We start from the raw sequence: 26,622 nt of genomic DNA on the forward strand, positions 1-26,622 counted from the left end.
ATCTAGTAACTAGCGATAATCTGTAAAGCGTATACCACAATCGCATCATGCAGACATCTGATGAAAGTAATGATTGTTAATTATTAATATCTCACCTGAGATATGACACATGCCGTAATTGTTTTATTGTACACCTACACAACGTATATAAACGTCGCCGTTTTTTATTCAGTAGGCCCGTCAAACATAAAATAATTTCTTCATTCAAAATGCGTGACCTTGACCCAAAGCATTGGCGGATATTTATTATGTTTTTTTTTAAATTCCTAGGCAATATTTAATCCTTTGTTTCAAATATGTTTTTGTTTTTATTTGCAAGAATCTTTGGTTAGGATCTGGCACGACACTTCCATAGAAGTTGAGGGTCGAAAAAAGTCAAATGTTCCTGTTGTTGTTAAAACTCCCAGTCTTCTTCATATAAACAAGGATGCTAGAGCTGAAACTCCAAAAACCCTTTCCATTTTGAATACACAATATAATTTGAATGGTTGTAATTTGCAATAATTGACACACTTGGACAAATTCTGAAGTGTAATTGTTTCACATCTCAGCTGCATTTATCATTAAACTAATGTCCTTTTAATAAGTAAAGGAGTTCATACTGTTGTTTACTATATATTTTTTCTTGACATGGCGACTAAGCGTTCTGTTAGGAGATTTGGGCGGTCACGTCAAGTTCAGTTACACAAACATTTTTGCATAGCCAAATACTGTAGCAAGAGTTCACATTTGTTCTGTAGGAAATCATGAACAATGCGAATACTCAAACTGCAGAAGATTTTATATTAACACTAAATTTTGTCTGACTTTTTTACGTGGTCTATTTTACACACATTTGCTTCCTTTCTCTTGCTGGCAGTAGACTCATCACATGCTGATGAATAATGGATGTTGGCAGTACAGTACAAATTAGATAGAACTGTGATAGATGAATGTTTCATGCTTCCATTCATTGTTTATATGAATGCCAGCGCTATCTCCATGCCTGTCTGCCTCGTCTGGCGACAATTGCACGCCGTCAATGCCTCGTGCATTTTTCACGCGCAGAGCATCGTTTTACGCTATTTCAATCGAATCGTCAAACATAAATTGAAATTTAGAAAAAGAAATAATCCTCCGTAAAATGGTACCTTCCCCATAGCTAAATTGCAATACAGTTGTGCACATGTTTAAAAGTTAACTAATGCATCACTATGTGTCTGAAGAAAACCCAGAGAGCCCATTACTGAATTTGTGGAAAACAGGAAGCTGGTAACGGATGTACGAGTTTTGTATCCAAGGCGAGCCTCATAGGGAAACAGCCTGTCAAGAAAAGCCTGTAAGGAGGCCTTCGCTCTGATAAACAGATCCATACATTTCTTTATAAAGACACACTGGAGGGGAGGCACAGGGAAGGGAGTAGATGTCAAAATATTCACATATGCTAACCCCAAACCAAAAGATGACAAACAGACCAAGGAAAAGCCGAGAGCTATTTTGGGTCGCAACTCGCTCCAGACTGTGCGCCACAAAGGCACCGTCATTTATAGCCCTGCACATGACAATCTCAGCGTGATTAACAGTCACACTCGTTAATTCGAGTCACAACAGGTGGGGTGGAGACACTAGAGAACACCATAGGCTTGATTTACTAAGATCCCCAAAAAGGCAGGCGCTAAATTACATGTTTACCGTAACCTACTGCACGCAATGCTAGTGGGCCTGTTGCGCAAGATCTACTAAGATTGCAGTCTTTCACCAAGATCTGTTATGTGTGTGTGTATTTTTATTCTTTATTCTTTTTATTTTCCTTTCATGCTTTTAAGTTAGTATGATTGGCTCTTTTGTGATACGGAATTCTGGAACGTTCCGAGGAGTGCCTATATGAGAACGAGAAAGACCGTCAACGAGGCTTCTTCATACTGCCTTCTGCCTTTCGTCTTCGGACATTTCTGGAACATTCGTTAACTTGGAATATTCGCTGGAAAGAGTAAAATTGCTCTGCCAGAGACCAGGACCAATTGCCATTGTTTTGTGAAATGAACCAGATCTGGTTTAGTCTGATTCCTTCTCTAAGTCAATCCTTCGATCATTCAAAGTTGCGATAATTGTGATCACTTTAGTTTCTGGCATTTCAACATTTTTTTTATCTGGGTCTAAATGTTCTTCACATCTCCTGTCATTTTCATGGACTACATAATAAAAAAAAATGCTTTACTTTAATGTGCAGTTTTTCACGCTGTACTTTCTCAGTGCCACACGTCAGCGCAACAGTGCGCAAGATCGACAGCTCAAGTTGTGTACAGTATTTGTAATTGAAGGGAAAATATCATAAAAATTATTTGAAAATGTTTTTTTCAACATACTAACAATTGAAAATTTATCTTGAATTAACCATGCGAGACACTATAACATTTACACACGCAAAGCATCATATCAAGTGTCAGTTCCAGCCTGGGGTTACCACAGAAACACAATGAACTGAGCAGCAAGCGACATGGCTAAAAATATACCACCGACAAAAGAGAGCTCGTTGTTTGACTAGTATGTGTGTCACTGTGTACAGTAGACTAGAATATATACACAGTGTGAGCGCTGCAGGGAGGAGGCAAAAGGAGAGGGATGTGTTGAACATGGGGTGATAATTTGGAGAAAGAGGAGGTGGCTGAGAGGGAGGAGCCGTTGGTGGGATTGTGGACGGTTTCTGTTTTTAACCTGCAGGTGTGATATATGTTAAGAGGAGTTTTAACTTGAAAATGAATCAGGTATTGACAGAACAGGAAACTCATTTCTTTACATTTAAAATCCGAAACTGAGACTTAAAACTTTATGTTGGATCATTAGCTTTTCAGATGTAAAACATCTTAATTTTAGTAGCCATTTGTTTTTTAAGGCAAGTGGGTGTTTCTTTTAACATCATTGCCAGTAATTTTCCTTTCCTGACTATGAGGCAAGGCTGCCTAAAGCCAAGTTATAGCCACATAAATTGAATGTGCTCAAATTAAAATGAGTGTACTGTGGATAAAACACAAAAAAAAATCTTACCGTGATAAAATCCAATCTGGATTATACACATAAAACCATTTCATCACTGCTAATCCCCAAATGATTGTGCTTTGGGAAAGAATGTGCGAGCACACATGCACGGACCAGAGATGGCTCAAGTAACATCCATCAATAAATTTCCATTCATGAGCAAAATCAAAATAGATCCAACAGATCCAGACCATTTTCAGAAGAGCATGCAAACTTTAAGTACAGTGGAAGGGAAACATTGGGATAGTTTTGGCCCCATTAGTGTGTCATTTGAAATGTCCCTTCCCCTCTCTGTGATGCATCTCTATTTGCAGTGCTGCAATGCAGACGCCACAGTGACTTATTGGATTATACGGCAATCAAATCAATCATGGAGTGCTGCGCCCACCCTCCTCTTATCAAAGCATTTATCCGATGATCTGCTCATAAATAGCCTGATAAAGTGACGCATTTGCTGACTAATCGTGAATTTATTTTTCTCCATTGGAGACCGATTAGACCCTTTCTATCTCATTTTCTCAAAATCCTCCCCAAAGGGCCAAATAATTAAACCAGTGACCCCCAGGGGTTGTCCAAAACAATACAAATAATTGCATTACTCATGTTTATGAGGCCTAAAGGTGATCAACATTGCAGGACTAATATTAGTTGATGTTAAAAATTGATTTAGAAAAAAAACATGAATATGTATATAAAAAGAATGTGCTTCAATAAAAATCATGAAAACGAAACAAAATAAAAACGGTTGAAAAAAATCGAACAAAACTGAACACTTAAACTTTCACATTTAAATGGTATTTCAATATTAAAATAAAATACATTCAGGTGACTCGAGACAATCTATCTGAAATTGAATGATGCCAGATGATCACACGTAATCAGGTACGCAGAACACCCTGAATTAAAATTCCTTGGAATGATCTTATTCTATGTTAGTTGGCATATTGTATATCCTCTTATGACTCAGACATATATACGAGCAAAAAATCTATTTGTGATCGCTATGTCAACGATAGCAGCCATCTGTGACATTTTGAAAATATTTGGCTTGGTTCTCGATATCAATCTGGTTGTCCGTGGGGCTCGGCTCCAATCTGTTACTGTTTTGCAGCATGTTTCTTTTAGAGAGCACACATCAATGACCTCACAGCTGGAGACAGAAGCAGGCCAAGTTTATGATAAAGAACTGTTCAATAGAGAAAGGACACAGTCAATTGAAAGCATCTTGCGGATAAAACGGTACAGAGACGTGATCAATCTACGTATTTTAGGAAGTGCTTAATATTTTACTGGGCCACATTCTCCAGCGTGTGTGAATCTGAATTTTTTTCTGGCTACGCACTCACAAGACAGGTATGCAACCTGGTTGGAGCAAGCCAAAATGTAGACGAGCCCCGTCAAATCTGACCTTCTGCACGCATTCTACTGTGGACTTAAACTTGTTTCCTCTTCCACACTCCAGCATGTGCAGTAAATCTAGCGTCTTGTGAAGGTCAAATATCATTTTGCACATTCCGATTCCGTTAACTGACTCCCAACAGCCCCGGCGCACTCGGGCCCATGAGGCTTACCTATGATAACTAACTGCCCAACCTCTGACATGTGTGCCTACAACACTACGCCAATGATCAAAATATTAGCTCATATTAACTGTCAAAGAATATTGGCACAAGCGGAATTATTTTCACCTCTGTGATCACAAAGTTTTCTACTTCAAACATTCTGCTGACAGCATGATTGTTTTTGAAAAGTGCCGTTCACTATTACAACTACAGTCATCAAAATATCTCATTGCTGAGTTAAATTTTAAATCATTTGTTTTTATGCAAACTATGTTGCTCGTTGAATATGTTAAAGTAACTCACTTGTGTGATGCGGCACAAGCTGGTTGCAGGGCATCACTAATAAAGGGAAGAAAATGAGTATTTGAACACCCCGCTATATTGCAAGTTCTCCCACATAGAAATCATGGAGGGGTCTGAAATTTTCATCGTACGTGTATGTCCACTGTGAGAGAGAATCTAAAAAGAGAAATTCAGAAATCATAATGTATGATTTTTTAACAATTTATTTGTGTGATACAGCTGCAAAAAAGTATTTGAACACCTGTCCATCATCTAGAATTCTGACCCTCAAAGACCTGTTAGTCCACCTTAAAAAGTCCACCTCCACTCCATGTATTATCCTGAATCAGATGCACCTGAGTGAGGTTGTTAGCTGCATAAAGACACCTGTCCACTCCGTACAATCAGTAAAACTCAAAGTTGTAACATGGCCAAGACCAAAGAGCTGTCTAAGGACACCAGAGACAAAATTGTACAACTCACATTATTTTGATTAAATCACTTGTACAGAATATATATCATACAGAGTATTAAAATAACAATACACTTCAAAGTAAAACATGCTAGGCAGATGTCTCACCAGAGATGTCATTTTGGTTACAGAAGGTATTATCATATTTAAAGTGAGCTAGATTTTCCAAGTGCATATGTACGACATTCACACTTTTCAGGAAAACTATACTTCAATGAATCACGTCTCTTTGGTGGCTGCACACACATTTCTAGGTTACATAAAATGGCTGTGTCAGAAGTCTGGATGGGAGAATGCACGGAGCTGAAACATGTACAAGCCAGCCTTGTAACGACTTAAACACGACTGGAAATCTATGGCCCTTAATAGGGAGAACTGGCCGAAGATAAATTAACAAGATATATAATTCAATGTTCGGTATATGTTGAGTGCACTGGTGTTCTTTGAGGTCAATGTGATCTCAGGCTGTTTTAAATGCATAAAATAGATCACAGGTATCTCCATTTTACACATATTTGCCCTGGTAGATTTAGATGATACTGATGTCACTATAACATGGAGTTTTATAATCTTAAAAACCTGTAGGACCCTAACCTGACTTTGCCATGACTACAGTATCACAAGAACCATTTATAGTTCACACATTGCTTGACAGATTGTAAAACATTTCCCCTATGCTGTTTGATCTTTCTGCTCTCTCTAAACTCTGAATAACTTTTAAAGAAATGTTATCTATCAATGAGTAACATAGAGTGGAATGTGTACAATTATAAGGCATCCTCCTCTGATGAGAACGGTGCTCTGAATGTTGACCTCTCTGTTGGCTCTTAACCACAAGCAAACGAACCACTTTCCAAAAATACAAAGTTATTGTGCTCTGTCTCCCCACTTGAGCAGGGTAGATTTAGTGTATAATATCATCAAAATGGTTTAACGACCAAATCGGGATTTGCATTCTTCATAACAACATTAATCCAAAAAGATTTAATATCCAATTCCAATATCCAATTGTGGGGACAATTAGAAAGACTTGAATATGACCCATTTGAAAGCCTTGCTGCTCCCTTCAGCATATGTGTACACATAAAAGGGTGAAACAGCAATCATTTTTGCTATTGACAATGGAACGGCAATATTTCTAGAATACCATACATATCTCATGGTCTCTCTTCATGTGTGTCACACACTTCCATTCCTCATGTCATTCCATTCTTTGTAGAATTGAGTTGAGCAATCCCCTATATAATTTTTCACAAGATTTTGTGTTCCTTTCTGATGTTCGGATGAAGATGATTACATTTGGTACATTGAATGTAAACTAAAAATTTGTATTTTTCCCGGGGCAGCGATTTGAATGATACTCACTTTGTGGAAGTTTTAATTTCTGGGGTCGTATTGACCTCAAGGATAAAAAGAATTGAAGGTCAGAGGCAGGTTTTAAATGTCTACGAGCATCTGTAATATCCGATACCTGCACACAAGTAGCCGTATGCCGTCCTCTGTTCTGTTCTGTTTGGAACAAACTAAAGAAGCGCCATATGCGATCCACAATCTAACTGCAGCTAACTATGGAAGCGTGAGCATCAAATGCATCGGTTTAACCTGTAGAATTCCCACAAAGTAAAGGAACAGAGTGTGCCAGTTTTCAGCAGCCATCCAATGACAATAGCCTTTTTAAAAATGTTTCTCGTAATGATATGTTTCTGTCATTGGTGCTCATACATAATTGTCCAAGTGAAGAGATCTGACTGTGAAGCTGCTGTGCGTACACTCTCCTGCTGCCAGACGAGTCCACCTGGCCTGGGAACATTCATTATGGTCTAAATCACTTGACAACAACATCCATCACCACACCCCGATCTATTTTCACTCATTAGACTGCTGCTATCATCATAGTCCAACACTGATTAGCCACGCTGGTAATGTGAGAGGATAGAAAAATGGATAGATGCCTCCCCCAGGATGCTCTCAATGTTTGTGGACGACTCACTCAGAATGCAAAACTCTGCTTATTTAAACAAGAGAGTGACTGAAAACTATTCTAGGTATGTGCATTTTTTTATTCATTTTTGAATGAAAAGTACAACATGGTTTGTATTTAATATTGAAGGCTTAGATGGAAAAAGATGACACGCTGTGGCGATCCCTAATGGGACAAGCCGAAAGGAAAAGAAGAAAAAGAATTGAATGATGCCATAGAACAGGGGTCTGGAACCAATCACTCACGAGCCATACATTATCTGGCTCTTTCAATGGTTGATTACGGCTCGCAGAGCCCTCATCACAACATATTGTACGTCGCATAGGCAATGCAAATGCCGCAGTGAGAGTTGGTCCTAGTAAGGTAGCCATAGTTTGCTGTCCAATATGGCAGTCGATGTGCGCATGTGCAGAAGTGACAAACGCAGATTGTGTCGGAACAACTAATTGTGGAAACAGTTTTGACAAAGATCGCTCAAAGAAAAAAAGATGAGTGCCACAGTTTTTGGCAAAAATGAACAGAGGAATTCACCGTGATGGAGAGAGAAGGTTCTGCTGGGTGTCTAAATTATAATGACAAAATTGCAACGGAGAAATACTCAAATATAAAGCAACACTTTGACACGCGCCATACTACATTTGCATCAAAATATCCTCCGGGGAAAGGAGGAAGAAAGCATGTCAGGAGCTACTTTCCAGAGTCCCAAGGGAATCAGCAGCAAATCCGTCTTTCCATCGTACCATCATGATAGCAAATCAAATTGAATTACATTCACAATGAACGGATGGAAGTCTCAACGCCTGGATGAAGCCTAATCTAACGATGTATGAAACAGACTATAAAGGCATCAGCAAAACCATGCAGCACCAGAGGTTGCGTTAATGGTAAGAACTACTTTTTGTATCATTGGTTAGCAACAGCGTAACAATGTTATTTAAAAGAATTCAGAGAATTATTGTACTCTAAAAGTGTTGGCGTTACATAAAAGCGCAAATACACCTGTATTTAGTTTTTAAAATATTGTATGGCTCTTTTGAAATTACATTTTAAAATATTCGGCATTTATGGCTCTCTCAGTCGAAAAGGTTCCCAACCCATGCCATAGAATAAGTCGGAACAATTTTCTTAGCATTTTAAATCCTTAATATCCCTGGAGACCATGTCTTCTTAACAAAGGATTGTTACTTTGCTGTAATGTATGAACCACATTTGTAGTTTTCAGCTTTTTATTCCATCCATCCATCCATCCATCCATCCATCCATCCATCTATTTCCCACTGCTTATCCGAGGTTGCGTCACGGATGCAGTAGCTTTAGAAGACCAGACCGGCCTCTCTCCAACTACTTCATCCAGCATTTCCGGGGGGATCTCGAGGCATTAGGAGCCCATACGACAAATGTAGTCTCCCCAGTATGTCCTGGGACGACCCTGGGGTCTCTTTCCAGTAGGATGTCCCCGGAACACCTCACCAGGGAGTCATCCAGAAGGCATCCAAAACAAATGCCCCAGGCATCTCATCCGGCTCCTTTTAATGCGGAGAAGCAGTGGCTCAACACTGAGCCCCTCCCGAATCACTGAGTTTCTCACCCTATCTCTAAGGGAGAGCCCAAACACCCTGCGGAGGAAACACATTTTGGCCGCTTGTATCCAGGATCTTGTTCTTTTGGTCACAACCAACAGCCCTTGACCATAGGTGAAGGTAGAAACATAGACCAACCGGTAAATGGAGAGCTTCGCCTTTTGTCTTATCTCCTTCTTCACCTCAACAGACTGATACAAAGTCCGCATCACTGCAGATGCTGTACCGATTCCCCTTTCAGTGTTCCGTTGCATTCTTCCCTCATTCATGTACAAGACCCCAAGATACTTCAACTCCTCCGCTTGGGGCAGGATCTCATCCCTGAGCTGGAGAGGGCACGCCACTCTTTTAGCGAGTGAGGACCATGGTCTCAGATTTGGAGGTGCTAATTCTTATTCCAACAGCTTTACACTCGGCTGTGAACTGCGCCAGTGAAAGTTACAGATGACGGCTTGATGAATCCAACAGAACCACATCACCTTCATAAAGCAGAGAAGCTATACTGAGGCCACCAAACCGGACCCCCTCTATGCCTCGGCTGTGCCTAGAAATACTGTCCACAGTTTTAAACCCATCAGCATGCAATGAACTGACTTCCATTCCAGTAGGGGATCTCTGCTTTCCCATCCCACATACCTTCCTGTTTATATGCATGTCTTTATTTGCAACTAAATCCCAAAAGATGCACCTCATAAACACATTTGTTGAAAAAACTGAATTCAATAGCATGAGAGATCATCTTGTCAGAAGATTAAAAAAAAATGTGCGGTCCTTTTAATGCTTCCCAATAAGTCTTTGTTTTAATCTCATTGATGCAAGAATACAAGCAGATTACAGCAGGATTTAACGAAGCATTGTTGTTGTCATCTCGGGGTCAACGATGATTTGGTCTGCCCTGGGCAAACACCCGACTGTGAGCAATTATGGATAAGACACTATTGTGTCCACTGGGCAGACACTCATTACTGAGCAGATAATGGTGGTGGAGGTGAATCTGAATGATAATTCCCCATAAATGTAGGCCAGGTTATAGAAATAAATTGTCTCTCATTTCCCTGCAGAGATTGTGAGAAATTCTGTCTGAATGAATCTGATTAATCTCCTAGATTTGTAGACTGTTCCATTTTTTACACTGTCTACTTTTCCCGCCATTCACACCCTTTCACGCTTACATTGTGTGCATGGGTATGTCTCAACCTTTTCTGATCAATATATTCCAGTTTTATAATCATATGACAAAATTAGACGTTGCTCTCCAATAAATCTGTCAAGATTAATATTTGTATGTGAAGCTCATCCCGCTGTGGATGTGTGAGTTTAGTTGCCATCACTCTTTCAGTGTCTGAAGCCCTCAAAAAATGACTATGTAGAAGTATTTCCAGTTGGTAAAAAATATCAACCCTCTCATGAATTGAACTTTGTCCTGAGTACCGATATCTTTGTCCTAACAATCTAATAACATATTCTTTATAGAAAAGATCACCAGGCATGACCTTCAAAAAGAACCTCTGCTGATGCAGATCCAGGGGATTACCCATTTTCATGAGAGATTTATCCAACTACCCGTCTATCTACGGTATCTGACAGCACCATGCACTGGAAAGAGCATTTTAGTCAGGTCATGGACTAAAACCATTAATAGATTTTTGTAAGCTCCCCTTTTCTCTTAAAAGGTTGACTGGTGGCACCATCAATTTAATTTCTATACCCATCATCCACCTCGTTGCTTACTTCACTTGCTCTTTAGACAGGCTCTCCTCGAAAGAGTTTCCTCAGCTTAGTTTCACAGAAAAAAAAACATCTGCATTATGTTTCAATCTTATTAGCACTGTATTAGCACCAAAGCAAAAATCTGCTCAAAACAGAAGCTTTTCACTTCACCAAGTTGGCAGATGACATGTAAGACAGGATCAGAGAAACGTCTAAATGCGCACGAAGTGTATACAAATCTCAAAATTCAATATGGGGAAAAGGGGAGAAAATACAAGCCCCTCATATGACGTGACAAATAATTATGAGCACACATGTACATAGGAGGGTGGTACGGTGGGCGACTGGTTAACACATCTGCCTCACAGTTCTGAGGACCCGGATTTGCCTGTGCGGAAATTGCATTTTCTCCCTGTGCCGTTAATTTTATCAGGGTAATTTCACATCCCCACAACGTGTGTGGCAGGTTAAATGAATACTTTAAATTGCCCATAGGTGTGGGTGTGAGAGCAAAGGGCCAATGGTCCATTCTTGCATGTGGCCTGCGATTGCCTGGCAACCAGTTTTATCACCTAAAGTCAGTCAAAAATGGATGGCTATAGGAAGTGGATTAACCACTCACGAGAAACCTCCAAACCTGTCTGATTCCATTTGGTCTCTCTTGGAAATGTGAATGTGATCAAAGATATTTTGAGAACAAGCAAAGAGTAGGTGTAGTTATACTGTATATTCACTCCATTATGGTATTGCTACTACAATGTTATTCTCAGCAAATATTGTGGCCCAGTGCGCTCCGCACTAAATTTGCAGATTGAATTTACCCACGAATCCTCTTTTAGTATTGCTGAAAAAATAATGATTACATGATTTTCATTTTCAATCCAAGAGTTGGTATAAATTGATCCTTACCCTCAATGTGATTTAATTCTACAAGTCTTTGTTTTATGTGTACTGTTCTGCACAGGAGTAGAATTGCACTGCGCAAGGACTTTGTCATAACGTGTTTCTTTTCAAACATGAAGTACACTTATTTTTAGAGTTATTAATACATGTCACATGATACTTCATATGATGCAGTGCAATTCTACAGCAATGCAAAAAGTAATTGCAATATTACACATTGTCATGCTCCTGGCATCCTGCCCAGGCTGGGCGTGGCCAGCCAATTAGTCGGCACACAGCCGCAACTTGTTTCGGCTAATTACGCCCGGTATTTATAGGACTCGGTGACGACTGGTCCTCCGCCAGATCGTTGAGGTTTATGCTCCGTTCGAGCACCCCCGTATCTCTGATCGTATTCCTGTGTGTACCGACCTCCGCCTGTTCTCCAACTGACTCCGTAAACCTGACTCCTTTGACACTTCTGCCTTCCTTGATCTTGTGTACCGACTCCTGCCTGCCCGCGGACCTGCCCTCTATGCCCGACGTCCCGATCACCGCTGCTGCACCTGACTGCCTGCCCGATCCCCGACCATTGAATAATAAACGTTTTCCCCGAATTACCTCTGCGTCTCCTGTGTACTCCTGCATTTGGGTCCAAACTCCGTTCCGATGGGTCGTGACACAGATGGTGAATTGTTACTATTATATAACCCTAACCTAACTTGTAGGTGTACTTGTTGTTTTGGCCATTAGCTTCATGTTGCTTGTTATCTTTTCTTAACTCTCCACACACACCTCACGAAAAGAAATACATCCACACACACTGGATCTGAATTCCAGCCACTCTCAGACAAAAGAGACTCATCCTATGCTATATTTCAATTAATTTGGCAGATTTTGTGCTCAGTTCGTAATAGCCTTCGGTGTTTGTAGACACGCAGCAGGGCGATCTCATCTCTGCAGCATGTTTGGGAGGTGACACAAAAAGTGACTTGGAGGTTATTATTGATACTACAAAAATACACACTGATAAAGAGATTTGGTTCACTGGTCTGACCTGAAATAGATGGAATTCAAGCAAATAGGAGCATCAAAGTACAACTTTGACATTTTACAGGGGTTGGCGGATCTTCTTGATAATAAGAAGAAAACTACTGTCTGTACATCATTAAATCTAAAATTTCGAATGCTCTAGTAGAATGACAATTTGTTCTAAAAATAATTTGAGGGGAAGAAATGGGGACTATTTGTACTGTGTTTATTCAAAGGCGGCACGGTGGAGCCGTGAGAATAAGCGGCTTAGAAAATGGACAAACGTATCTTTTTCACAACTATTGAACTCTCTAGGTCACCGGTGTCAACGTCAAGGCCCGGGGGACAAATCCAGTCTGCGACATGTTTTTATGTAGCCCATGAAGGCAAATCATGTGTCATAATCCTTGTGAAACTCTGTACCAAAATTTCAAATTGTCCTATAAATGACATTGAAATATATGCATTTTTGAGTTACCAAACATGAATAATGGTTGAAAAACCCATTACCCCTGATTCCTGACTCCAAACCTATTTCTTAAATTTAATTTGTAAATATGATGAGGGGATTAAATTTTTTTATGGTTTCACAGCCATAATGGCACTCTCAGGGAAACTGTAACTACAATGTGGCCTCCAACAAAAATAAGTTTGACACCCCTGGTCTAAGTGGTCACAGATGACAACAACAACAATTGTCAGGATTTGAATGACCATGGACAGTGTTTTTTTTTTTTATAAAAAAGTTCAACAGAAATGCGAGTAGAATTTTGCTTTTGTTGCTTTTGTATCCTTTTTTTTTACTTCTCACATCTATTGTTTATTTAAATATGCACAATTCATCACACCTTTTTGCTGTGCTTTCCATTGTAAAGGGTGATATACTTCTCACATTAGCACTGAATAGAGGCATGTGATGAAAATCATGTGGTGTGATATTATCTGTGAATGCAGTCCCGAGAGATACTGACCTATTTACGGGAGTCTTTCACAATCAAAGTCTTGGGAATGCAAGCAATCAATCAAAATAAAATTCTTCCTATTCCAACAAGTAAAACCTGGTTTTTATCTATACCATAAAATCACCTCCAGTAAAAGGTTCTATTGAATATTCTTGCCTTCACAAAAATAGTAATGCCAGGGGTTGATTAATTTAATGGCATCATTTTTATTTGAAATGCAGTTGAAATTGCATTAGCATCTATAACATCTAGAAGGAGAGACATTGGGCATGCAGTGTATAATAGACAATACTGTCAAGACTAAAAACAACAGGACATTTTTTTGCCATGAGTTTTTTCAAATTTCCATTATTTTCATGTTATTAGTTTATTTATTACTGATTTATGTCCTTATTGTTCTAACATCTAAAGTTGACTTTTGTTAGTTGAAATGAAAAATCATTCTTATTAATAATGATTCCAATATGAAAATATTCCTGATTATTAGTTTTTCCATATTCCTGCAACCCTTATGTGTTGCTGTTTCTCTCTTTCACAATCAAAGGAAAAAAAAACAAAGTCACTCCAAGTCTTTATACTCAGAATCGCCCCATCTTTTCTCCTTTATAGATTAACAAGATTGATATTCAGAAGCAACCTGAACCACTTCCTCCCCCATCGTCTTGCCCATTGAAATTTTCTGTTGATGACAGTGAATAATTGGATTCCAGTTATCGACAATAGAAGTCCATGGCAGTGAAGGGGTTGACGGAGAAACTCAACTGTGTTGATGTTTAACAAATTAATCAGTCCCACTGTTTCCTAACAGCAAAATGGATTGCTTACAGAGACATTTTAAGATATAGTTTGACATCTAAATATTTACTAGGTTGTTTCATTTCAGCTTTGATGAGTGGGTAGGGCCTCGAGGAACCTGACTGTTTGTGTACAAAAAAACAAGTCGATTTTCCATCATATGTCCAAAAGCGAATTACAATGGCTCTTATTGTATGCTTTTCTATAACAGATACACAATAGGATGGTATTCTGACCATGTTTTATAGCGCCACTTGGCCACAGAACTGCTAGGTGACATGCAAACCTATCACCACTAATCAGCCTACTCAGTAAGATTCTGGATGTACAGTTATTGAATTGATGGGGTGGACATATTGTGAGTGTAGTGGTTTTCCCAGGTCTGTGGCTGTAGTCAGTCTACTGTGACAAGCAGTGAGAGTGAGACAAGGAAGGAGGTAAAGTGCTTCTATAATGAAATTTCACCACTTCCACTGTACAGGTTTTTTTTTTTTTCCTTCATAGCACCTTGCACATCGCTCCAATTACTTTGGTCCAGTTAGTTGAGATGAAGTTTGTCCGGACACGTTGCCCTGTGACTGGGAAGTATTAGCATGCATGGCGTGACCATGATTGAAAAGGCAGGATGTAAGATAAAGCACATGCTTGACAGCCTTTCCCTGTCAATTACCCTTCACAGTCACATTAGCAACAAGAATTCCCCTGCCCCTCCCTCCTCCTCTTTCCTTGGTGATTCTAGGCACGGTAAATGCATTTTGTGAAAGCAATATCGTATTGACTGCAAAGCAAAGAATTGGCGCTCAATATCTTCTTTAAAACTAACTGGCTGCCATTCACAGCTTGGCATGAAGGAAGGGTAAAACACTTCCCAACAAAAGACACTAGCTCATTGAACGCAAGAGAAAGAAAAAAAAAACATTTTGGTGACACATTTTTCAAAGGAGAAGAGTGACTGGGAAGTACTGATTTGCATAACTCGAAAGCACAGCTGAGAAACTAACTTTCCTGTTGACTTCATTCACTGTGGTTTTGATTCATGATTTGTTTCACACGTTGAAAAACATTGCAAAGTAGGGCAAGGATGGGTTGGCATATACTGCAAGAAATAATGTTTTCCTATCACCCTACAATCAGTCAACAAAATTCAAACCTTGTTTTTTTTTTTTTTTTTTCCCAATTCAATTCAATCAAACACCATCGAAACCCGTGTTCCAATTTGGCCATGATCTCACAGATCAGCCAGCATGTAAATTCAAAGACCCAAAATAAATATTCCATATTTAATCCAAACACATAGAATTACTTGACCTGTAGGAATTGTTTCCTTAATATGTGTGTAAACTCTTTCTCACATCTCCACTGTCAGATATAAAAAGCATCATTTTCATTGTGTACTTCTTGGATGACACAGCTTGCAAAGGAAGAGCTTCCTTTTCTTTTTACTCAAAAGTAGCACTATTGTTAAAGGGAATGGAGAGGATGTCAGGACAAATGGATGGAGCATAACAGCTGGGGGTCAAAGTTGAGATAGCACAGATCTGGACTTGCTATCTGAATACTTGTGTCTTTGTGGTAATGTCTACTGCATTTCACTATCAGTGGGTTCAAGTGGAGGTCAGTGATTCATATTCTTTGTTAGGGTTTGGGGAATGCACTTACAACAACATGAATAAGATGTATATCTGTGACCGCAAACAATATCTCTCCCTTAAACCAAAACCTATGACTCAGACAGCCATGAAAGATTATATAAGCAGATGAACATCTACTGTTGATCATTAATACCGTGTGTGGTATTTAGAGATTCTCAAGTCAAGTTTATTTGTAAAGGGCTTCACAGGCCCGCAGTTAACAATGATTGACAACATCCAACCATCTAAGCCCCCCAAATATTGTTTCATTTCTTCAAAACACATCAACAACTGCCCAGAAAGGGATCTGATACAACGGTTGTCCCTATTTATGTACTCAAAAGCTGCATTTACCAATTTCGTTTCAGTGGTTCTTGGTTAGCGATGGGAATCGAAAACAGGTATTCTAAGAATAGTTCGTTTACTTGCCTGACGATTCCGCTCATCGATGCGTCTAACGTCACAAGAAGTCAAGAAGTGTATTTTGGCTCTTAACTTTTCTAACATGATGCTACCATACTATATAACCACCTATCACTTAAATTGTTATTTTGATGTGTGGACTATTGTGCTAGGTATGTTGTTACGCTAACGCAGTGTCAGAGACTGTAACACAACAACGGTTGCCTTTCTATTACATCATCCTTGTGACTCACTCTTTAGGCATGACCCACATGAACAAACTCCCAATCGAACAGCTACAATAACAGTTTCATTGAGGGTAAATAGATTAGTAATGCCTGGAGAGTGGGTCGCAGGGATTACATGCTAAAGAGGAGACTTTTTATGATGCTTTTACACTTATAAATTGTTTAATTGAAGAAGTCTATGCATTATGGTCGTGTAACAAATGGCAGCTTGCGTTGTGCAAAAATATGTGAGTCAAACTTCACCCCTGAGAACTTTAAGAATAGCAACAAGTTGTAGGTTGACATACCCAACCATAACCTGGAAGTTAGCTCACTGGATTTACAACCCACGGTGGTAAATGGGTTGGACGAGTTCCCGAGTTTATGGATGACTTTAATACACAACACTAACATTGTATGAAAAATGAATGAAGGTTAATGTGGGAGCAATGAGACTACATTACCACCACATACTTATTCACGGCAATGCTAGAGGAGTATGGAGGCAATTGTACATTACACTTCGTTGCAAGGTACACAAAAACAGTGAGCATTCCTTTGTGCAATCAGATATGTTGAATGCTATTGTTATTAGTAGTACTATTATTATTTATGTTTTATACTATTGTATGATGACTGTATTTTTATGATTATCATATTTGATTGGTATTTCTACTGGATATTTACAATTAAGAATACTGTATTGTCATTGATTTCACGTCATTTTAAGTGAATTATATCATACACTAAATCTTCTTCATTTCCTTTCGGCTTATCCCGTTAGGGGTCGCCACAGCCTGTCATCTTTTTCCATCTAAGCCTATCTCGTGCATCTTCTTCTCTAACCCCTACAGTCTTCATGACCACCCTCACAACATCCATCAACCTTTTCTTTGGCCTTCATCTCGCTCTTTTGCCTGGCAGCTCCATCCGCAGTACCCTTCTATCAATATATTCACTCTCACCCCTCTAAACATGTCCAAACCACCTAAGTTTGCTTTCTCGAACCTTGTCTCCAAAACATCCAACTTTGGCTGTCCCTCTAATGAGCTCATTTCTAATCCTATCCAACCTGCTCACTCCGAGCGAGAACCTCAGCATCTTCATTTCTGCTACCTCCAGTTCTGCTTCCTGTTGTTTCTTCAGTCCCATCGTCTCTTAAGGCAAATAATGCATCTGTGGTACCCTTTCTAGGTATGAAACCACATTGTTGCTCGCAGATACTTCTGTCCTGAGTCTAGCCTCCACTACTCTTTCCAGTAACTTCATTGTGTGGCTCATCATCGATATTCCTCTATTGTATCCACAGCTCTGATCATCGCCTTTTGTTCTTAAAAATGGGGACTAGCACACTTTTCCTCCATTCTTCTGGCATTTTCTCTCCTGCTAGTATTCTATTGAATAAGTTGGTTAAAAACTCCAGAGCCACCTCTCCAACTTGCTTCCATACCTTGGTATCCATCAGGGCCAACTGTCTTTCCATTTTTCATTCTGTTCTGTGGCTTTCTAAGTTCCCCCTTACTAATCATTGCCACTTCTTGGTCATTCACGCTTGCCTCTTCTACTCTACCTTCTCTCACATTTTCTTCATTCATTAACTTCTCCTCTCTGAGTACCTTGGCACTAGTATTCCAGTCTTCCAGGAGCTCTTCCTGTCCATCCATCCATCCATCCATCCATCCATCCATTCATCCATCCATCCATCACACAGTAAATTATTTCCATTATTTCACTCGCTCGTCCATTGAGGATCGATCAGAATTGATAAGAAATTTGATCTCAAAGCAGTATCAGTAATGGAAACGGGATCTCTAAATTCTTCACTCCCATCCCTACTCCTGTTATTATAAGGCATATTGGATGAAAGTGTATTTATATATTTCCAGACAGTAACAGCTCATGAGAAATATTCTTTTTGGTGTACATCCATCCATCTATTTTCTTTGCCGCTTATCCTCACGAGGGTCGCGGGGAGTGCTGGAGCCGATCCCAGCTGTCAACGGGCAGGGGAGAGGGTACACCCTGAACTGGTTGCTAGCCAATCACAGGGCACATCAAGACAAACAACTGCACTCACAATCACACCTTGGGGCTATTTAGAGTGTCCAATTAATGCTGCATGTTTTTGGGATGTGGGAGGAAACCAGAGTGCCCGGAGAAAACCCATGCAGGCACGGGGAGAACATGCAAACTCCACACAGGCGGGGCTGGGATCGAACCCGGGTCCTCAGAACTGTGACGTCAGTGCTTTACCAGCTGATCCACTGTTCCGCCCTCTTAGTGTACAGTAAAGACGAAAAAAACTGTGATGCAGACAATTTTCTTTTCGAACGTTGTTTTGAACACAAGTTTAAAAAAAAAACAAAAACATACTTTTTCATATGCCTTTAAAGCAACCACTGAGAGCCAGAAGACTTTACGGCACATACAAGTCATAAATTATGCAAACAATTAATAGGAGAGCAGGTTAGCTCAACACTGATCTTGACTAAGAAAAAGCTAAAAATAGACCTAGACCTAAATCTTCAGAGACAAATTGCTTCATTAACTCATCTAATAAAGATACTGAGATGAACCTGTCTTTCAATCGCAAGCTCATCATCTGCCAGTGTAATTGGGAGCATGAGCACATTTTTCTTAATCACCCAAATCAATATGCAATCATCTACATTGATCATAGTTTTTCACAAGCTGTTGCTCGATAAATTAATGTTGTGCTAATGAAAGTTCCTTGATAATGACTAGTGAAAGCGGACAGAGTTGTGCACTTTCATATATTAAACACACACACGCACACTAAAATAAAACTGAGATTGGGATGTGAAGGGATCGCTCACTATGTACACACCTCCACGCATTCCTATGCATGAATATGCATGAATTGAAGTACGAGACTGGAAGGCCGGGAGCAGACAATGGATTTTAAAGGGGCAGTGATCAAAAGATGTTAGTTTTCGATGACTTAATTAAAAGAAAGCGGAGCTACAATAATGACGTGGTTGATTTGAATACCCTAATGAGTCTACAAAAAAAATAACGCATGAGGAATGCATTTTTATAACAGACAATAATTGACAAAATATATGTATTGTATAAACCCTGTTAGTGTGAACATTTAAGTGAAGTACAAAATGCATTTTCTGTAATTCGCCTTCAAAGTACAACCATAGATTCATTTAGCTAGACAGTTACTGTAAATTCCTATCAAGATTCAGTCATGGGCAGATAGTAGCATCGGAGGAATGTTTATGCGACGAAATGGAATAATAACTGTCATTCATTTTGTGAGTCGGCAATTAATCAAGAGTGTCACTGAGTAGCATTGCGACAAGCCATATTTATGGATTTTAAGTTAATTTACCATCATAATGGGTTGATAATAGGTCTTGGTTTGTTTTGTTCTTTCATAATGACAGCAAAACAATGAATTAAATAAAAAGGCTAATTTTACCAATGGATTTGAATAAAACGGTAATAATTTTATAGGGCAGAGAGAAAGAGAGGGAAATTAATAATTATATAAAAAGACAAGGTCAAAGATGTAAATGTCAACAACTACTGTAAAATTGTAAATGTCAACAACTACTTTCTTGACAACAATTTATTCAGTGGTCGTAAATGTTTATTCTATCTCAAGCTTGTCCTTCATTTGTTAGATTTCGGTTGAGCTTCAAAAAAAAAAATATATGTATATAAAATAAAATAAAATAAAAATCCACAGAATTGGTTAGTGCCAGGTGAACACAGTCTTGTTTGTTCAGCTTTATTTTGCCCTGTTGGTAAAAAAGGAAATTTTGGGCTCTTATTTTGTATGTCTGGTAGCAAAAAAAAAAAACAAACAAAAAAAAAACAAACAAACAAAAAAAAAACATAACAAAACGAATAAAAATGTAGATAACCTAGCCGTCTCCCCACCCAGAGTGCTATTACTAAGATATAGGCTGTAATAAATGTGTATTTGATGGTCTGTCCTACTGTCTCGGCACAGTTTCTTGTGACACTGTTAAGATTACGCAACCTCAAAAGCTATTCTCTTGGAAAGGAGAATTACGGCTTCTATTGGAGGTCGGCTTATCATCACATAAACAAAGGTCCAAAAAGACACATTTGACATTGCAGGTCTCTCTCTCTCTCTCTCTCTCTCTCTCTCTCTCTCTCTCTCTTTCTCTCTCTCACATACTACTAAACAAAACATTAACCCTTTTGAGAAACCTACAAACCACCGTTAAGTTTTTTTTTTCCACTGCACAGTATCAGTTGGCCCTGCTGAGCTCTACACGTGGTTCTAATATTTGGGTTATACTTCAAAATGGATTGGTGACCTGTGCAGGGGAAAAGTAGGTTGGGATAGGATACAGCTCACGTGTGACTCTGAACAAGATAATGACTGCAGAATTAAATAGATAATAAATGATAAATAGATTTATTTGTGCCTCATTATAATGAATCCCAAACTTTACTGAGCCAAGGCACCTATTGAAAAAATTGCACCAATTGCATCAAACAAAAATGTCAGAAAAAGTAGTACTACTAAAATAATCGTGATCTCTCTCAATTCACTCACAAATTTACATTGTGTGAATTTGGGCTTGTTTAAATGAAGAAAAAGCAGGTCGCCACGATTTACTCTGTTGTATGAATTGCAGCGTAGATACAGAGGTTTGTTGTACCGTGTGCCATTTCGATGTATGTAATTGCTCTTCCTGTCACTGTATGTCGGTGGCATAGACTTATAAATAACAGTAGCTATTCATGATGCCTCTCCACGTTTCTATTAAAAAAATAGTGGTGACAACAAAACCTGAACTACAATACTGCAAGGGAAATTTACAAAATGCAAGGAAATGTAACTACTTTGAAATATTTCACATCATGTACAAAGGCAACTAGACAAATATCATGTGCGCTTTCGTTGAACATCTGTGTTTGTTTATGGGGTAAATAAAGGACAGAGGACAGAATGTCAGGCAGGTTTTTATGTCAGCAGATGTAGCAGGCCTCATTTATTAGACTCTCTGACAACCACTTCCGGCCTTCGCTTGTTGATGAAACCAACCTCGAAACCCGCACCACACCCCACCAAGATACACAAACACACACACCGTCCTCCGCCCAAAAATGTGCTAAAAAAAAAAAACCAAGATTTAGTGTTAGGTTTAGTGTGTCACGTCTCAGTCCACTGGGAAGAGATGTACATGTGGATTCGGCACAACAGCACAGACGACTGGGCAAATTTAGCTCTCCAAATCCAGTATCTGCTCTTTGGCAGCGTCGCACATGACATGGCATTGAGTGTGAAGATGCTACTAAGTTAAAGAGATTTGTTTGTTTTTGCTTTTTTTAGGAGGCCCCCACAACTTTGATATATCAAGGGGTGCTGCAAATGTCAACCTCTTTCTTACACACAGGCATATCTTGTTAAAGTCAACCAAAGTCTTAGAGACTCACAGCTAGAATGGTAAAGACACCTGCGCAATGTTGTGAAATCCAATACAAAATGTTAACATTTCGGTTGTAAATTTGGTTGTGAGTCACTATGTCGTTGCCTCGGTGAAAGCAAAGTATTTCCGTAATTTTGTTACTTTACTACTTATATGAAAGGATAAAAATATCATCAAGAACCTTCAGTATGATACCAAGCACATGCTCTCCACTGCAAACTGCAAGCGCAATAACAAATAGATTGTTAAATCACTAATTTGACAGTGTCAAAACTAAGGATCTTTATAAACATTTTTTCAATATACATATATAGCTGTTATATTGCATCTCATTAGAATGTACAGTCTTACAAAATTGTCTGCTGAGTGTCCAGTACATCAAAGCATCAAGAAGCACTTGATGCAAAACCTGCAACAAGTGTGACTCAAAAATCTGACTGATGGAGCATGAGGACCCTCACAGCACAAAGTCTGTCCTTGAGTTCATTCTCGAAAAGTGCCTTCTGCTAACCACAGGGCAGGTTAAAAAGGGAACCAATGGTGTAATTTCTGTTTCCAAGCCACTGTTTTTGTCTCGCTGTGATGCTTTTCAACTCGCCCCATTCTGTCCAAGAGCAAACTCCCAAGTCTCTCTTATCTACTGTGTATAAAGGGCACGCTAGAACCATTAGTGAGAAAGAAGAGTGTATCTCGATGGCTGCTATGCCCCAGAAGAGCACAATTAGTCATAAAAACAGCTTTAAACTGACTACTGTTTCTTTGTTCTCTTGACACTATGCATCAATCGTAAAAAGTATGTCTCGGCAAAAGTGACACAAACTGCAGAAGCCGTTGTGGGTTTTGGGGCCACAAAGGCATCCACATGCACTTGTAACCAGATAAAAGTTATTTGCTTTGCTCTTACCCAAGTGTTGTCATAGTAACGATGGTGTACCAGAAGGAGGCTGGGATGCTGGTAAATTTACTGGAGCTTGAACCCTTCTCTGCGTAGAACATGACAGTCGCAAATATAATAATGGCCATAGTGAGGGAGAAGAGCAGGAATCCCAGCTCTGAGGCACAGCTCTTTAGCGTGTAGCCCAGGATGCGAAGGCCCTGCGAGTGACGGGAGAACTTAAAGATACGGAACACTCGGAAAACTCTGAGGGTCACAAAGGCGCCGCTCACGTCCTCATTATCAGTCATCACCAGGCCAATGTAGTAAGGCAAGATGGCCACCACGTCAATGATGCTCATGACGGACCTCATGAAGCGGTAACGACTCGGTGCAGCGAACAAACGCATCAGGTATTCCACAGTGAAGATCATGACGCATGCCGTGTCCATACAGAAGAAGGCCACGGTGTAGCGCTCACCACACGGTACTTCCTTCATATTGAGTGCAGAGCCGCAGGGCACCGTCTCGACCACATTGGTGATGACAGAGACTGCGATGAAGAAGCCAGTGACATAGTAGAAGACAAGGGCCATGGTGGAAGTGTGAGGGTTCTCGAAAGCCCGCCACATAGTCTCCCTGAAGGTCATGTTGGGCAGCTTAGCATCCTTGTTGTCCTCTTGATCATCCATCAGACGCTCTGCATTCTCCCTCTTCCTGTCCTTGTACTCTTCGTAGCAGCAATCACCGATGATCTCCGGGACAATGCCAAAGAACGCCAGTTCTTCATCGTACGAGGAGATGCACTCATAGCGAGGGTAGTGGAGCTTGCCTGTGCGATAGAAGTTGAGCACACTGCGAAACACGTCAGGATCCCGGTCGAAGAAGTACTCTTTGGTCTCTTCATTATAGAAGAACTCCTTCTCGGAGCTTCCTAGTAGGGTGTCTGGATAGCGGTCCAAAGTGTTCCTCCAGGTTTGAAAGCGCCGTCCACTAACATTTAAAATGATCAACTCATCTTGACGCTTATTCTTTTCAGTTGGTGCCACTGGCATGGGCAGATTAGCTACAGGCATCCAGCCAATGGCCGCAGCCCGGGCAAAGGGTAGCCATGCTGCCACTCCCGCCGCCATACTATCTCCGACCTGGGGTGTGGGGGGGAACAAATCTCGTACCTTCACAACCAGCTTGACTTCAGCTCATTCACCAACTAGAGGAAGCGAGGAGGAGCAGTGCAGGAGAGAGAGAGAGAGAAAGAAGCAGGAGTTTAGGTCAGCAGAATCGGGACATTTAAAAATGTGTAATCAGAATCAGAATCAACTTTAATGGCCAAGTGTGTAAAAACACACGAGGAATTTTTTTCCAGCAGTCAGTGCTGCCCTGGTACGACATTTAGAACAAGGAACAACAAAGCAACATGAACAGAGAACAAGAGACATTTCTGTTTGTAGGAACTATTCCTTATAAAATGTGCAAGATGTAAAATCTATATATATATATAAGTGTGTTAACAGTGTCAATTGTGCAAAGGCAGCAGTTTAAAGTGACGATTCGTGCGGTCTACAAAATATAAATATATATAGTATATAGGCGGCACGGTGGCTCAGCTGGTAAAGCGTTGGCCTCACAGTTCTGAGGTCCCCGGTTCAATCCTGGACCCGCCTGTGTGGAGTTTGCATGTTCTCCTCGTGCCTGCGTGGGTTTCCTCCGGGCACTCCGGTTTCCTCCCACATTCCAAAAACATGTAACATTAATTGGACACTCTAAATTGCCCCTAGGTGTGATTGCGAGTGTGGCTGTTTGTCTCAATGTGCCCTGTGATTGACTGGCAACCAGTTCAGGGTGTACCCCGCCTCCTGCCCCTTGACAGCTGGGATAGGCTCCAGCACTCTCCGTGACCCTCGTGAGGATAAGCGGTGAAGAAAATGGATGGATATATGTATACATTACTAATACTGATTGGACCAGCAGGATGTGAGTGGCTGTAACATGGGACAAGGCAGAAAAATAATAGGTTCGCTGATCAATAATTTACTGTTTGAATGCCTGCTACTTTTGACGTTCATTGATCTGTCGCACTTACTTTATAACTTGTCGTTTGGAAAAACACCACGAGTATTGATGAGAGAATGAAAAAAAAAATGGAATGTCATTTCCAGTAAAACCCAAAATGTGCCATAACTGAAATGCAATTTTTTAGCAGAATCTTGAATGTGGTCAACTGCATTTTGCAGGGCACACCATGATCCCATTGATTACATGAAACACTTATTTTTCAACAAGTACAGTGGATAGAAAAATTCTGCACACCTTTGTTCACATGCCAAATTTTTGTGATATCAAATTGAGACCAAAAGAAATTATTTCAAAACATTTTCCACAATGAATGTGACCTTTTAGCTGTACAACCAAATATGTTTTTCTTTTAAAGAGGGAAATGAAAAATTAACAATGGAAATAATGTAGTTGCACAAGTGTGCACACCCTCTTAGAATTGTGTATGTGGCTCTGTTCAGAATTAATCAGCGCCATTCAAACTCAAGTTAAATCATCTGTCTGCACAAACCTGGCACCATTTAAAGTTCAACTAATTCAACACAAATAGAGTTAGGGTGTTTTGCTATTGTAGTCACATCTTTTGCATTACATCACATCAGTTTCGACAGTATCTGAGGGATCTCCTTCAGTGGTAAAAGTCAAGAGAATGATACAAAAGATTTTCCATGGCAACACATGTACCGTGGAATACAGTAAACAAAGCCATCACCAAGTAGTGACCAAAATTGACTTAAAGACAGATGAAAACTGGTCTGGGAGGCTGTCAGGAAGCCAAGTGCAACATTGACTGCACCTGGAGCTGCAGCTTTAGTTAAGATGGAGAAAAATATTAACAGTTCCAAATAGCATCTAGTGTAGGTAAAAATACAAAACAAAAAATAAAAACCTTCAGACTTCTATTATGCATAAAAAAAAAAATCAGTATAAACCTACTAAAACAGCCGAACTTTATTTGAGGTTAACTAAAGGCACTTCAAATGGTGGCAGTCGTGCAATGCATCCGCCCTCCTTAATGAGTTTGAATCTGACTGGTTAAAACCTGAACACAGCCAAATCCCCAGTTACACGAGGGTGTGCACACTTATGACAGCACATTACCTCAGTTTATCTTGACATCCTTTTGAAAATATTTCCCATTTTTCAGTTCCGTTGCACAGGTGATAGGCCACATGAAAAAAAGGAATAACTTTCCAACCATTTATTTTGGCCTCTGTTTTTTATTGACCCCCAAAAAGCAGACATTTTAACATGGGTGCGTTCGATTTTTATATACACAGTTTTTTGAGTTGCAGCCTTGCAGAATCCACCTTGCTGCATCTTGTCCATACTCACTATTGAGCTGAGGGTAACCGGGGAACCTGTTCACCCAAACCTGTTGAGTTTCCCCAGTAAATGCCCATTGAAATCAATCCAGATGGAGTAAACACTGACAGTTAAATTGTTATCATGGTTAAGTCACAGTGGCAACAAGTTATTGCATCGCTGCTGGCCACTTGCGTACAAAGCCTTGAACAAAATTACTATATTCAGAAAAGACGCAGGTTGACCACTTCACACAAACACTTGGGCTTTAACTCACCTATCAGAAATTTGCCATCCAAAAAAAAAAAAAAAAGAAAAGGCAATCTTCTTCCAGAGCCTTTAGTTCCGTTTAAGTCGTGTTACGTTCTTTATTTTGTCTTTATTTTTTTTTCTGGAAAAAAAGGCGTGTCTGTT

The 26,622-nt window shown here is 39.8% G+C and overlaps 1 protein-coding gene across 5 annotated transcripts in view; it reads right to left on the reverse strand.

The window, feature by feature from the left end:
- The window catches only part of kcnd3 (potassium voltage-gated channel, Shal-related subfamily, member 3), a 108,079-nt gene that overhangs the window by 81,228 nt on the left and 229 nt on the right, over positions 1-26,622 (reverse strand). For 4 of the 5 annotated variants that reach the window (XM_061812080.1, XM_061812063.1, XM_061812071.1 and 1 more), the window contains exons 2-3: positions 26,486-26,599; positions 22,879-24,058 (exon numbers count right to left, since the gene is read on the reverse strand). In XM_061812080.1, coding sequence (XP_061668064.1) covers positions 22,879-23,981 — 1,103 coding nt within the window. In that variant the 5' untranslated portion in view covers positions 23,982-24,058; positions 26,486-26,599. The remainder of the gene's footprint in view (positions 1-22,878; positions 24,059-26,485; positions 26,600-26,622) is intronic. The other variant, XM_061812054.1, reaches the window with a different exon arrangement.

The sequence above is a fragment of the Syngnathoides biaculeatus genome, chromosome 2, assembly GCF_019802595.1.
Source record: "Syngnathoides biaculeatus isolate LvHL_M chromosome 2, ASM1980259v1, whole genome shotgun sequence".
Classification (NCBI taxonomy): domain Eukaryota; kingdom Metazoa; phylum Chordata; class Actinopteri; order Syngnathiformes; family Syngnathidae; genus Syngnathoides; species Syngnathoides biaculeatus.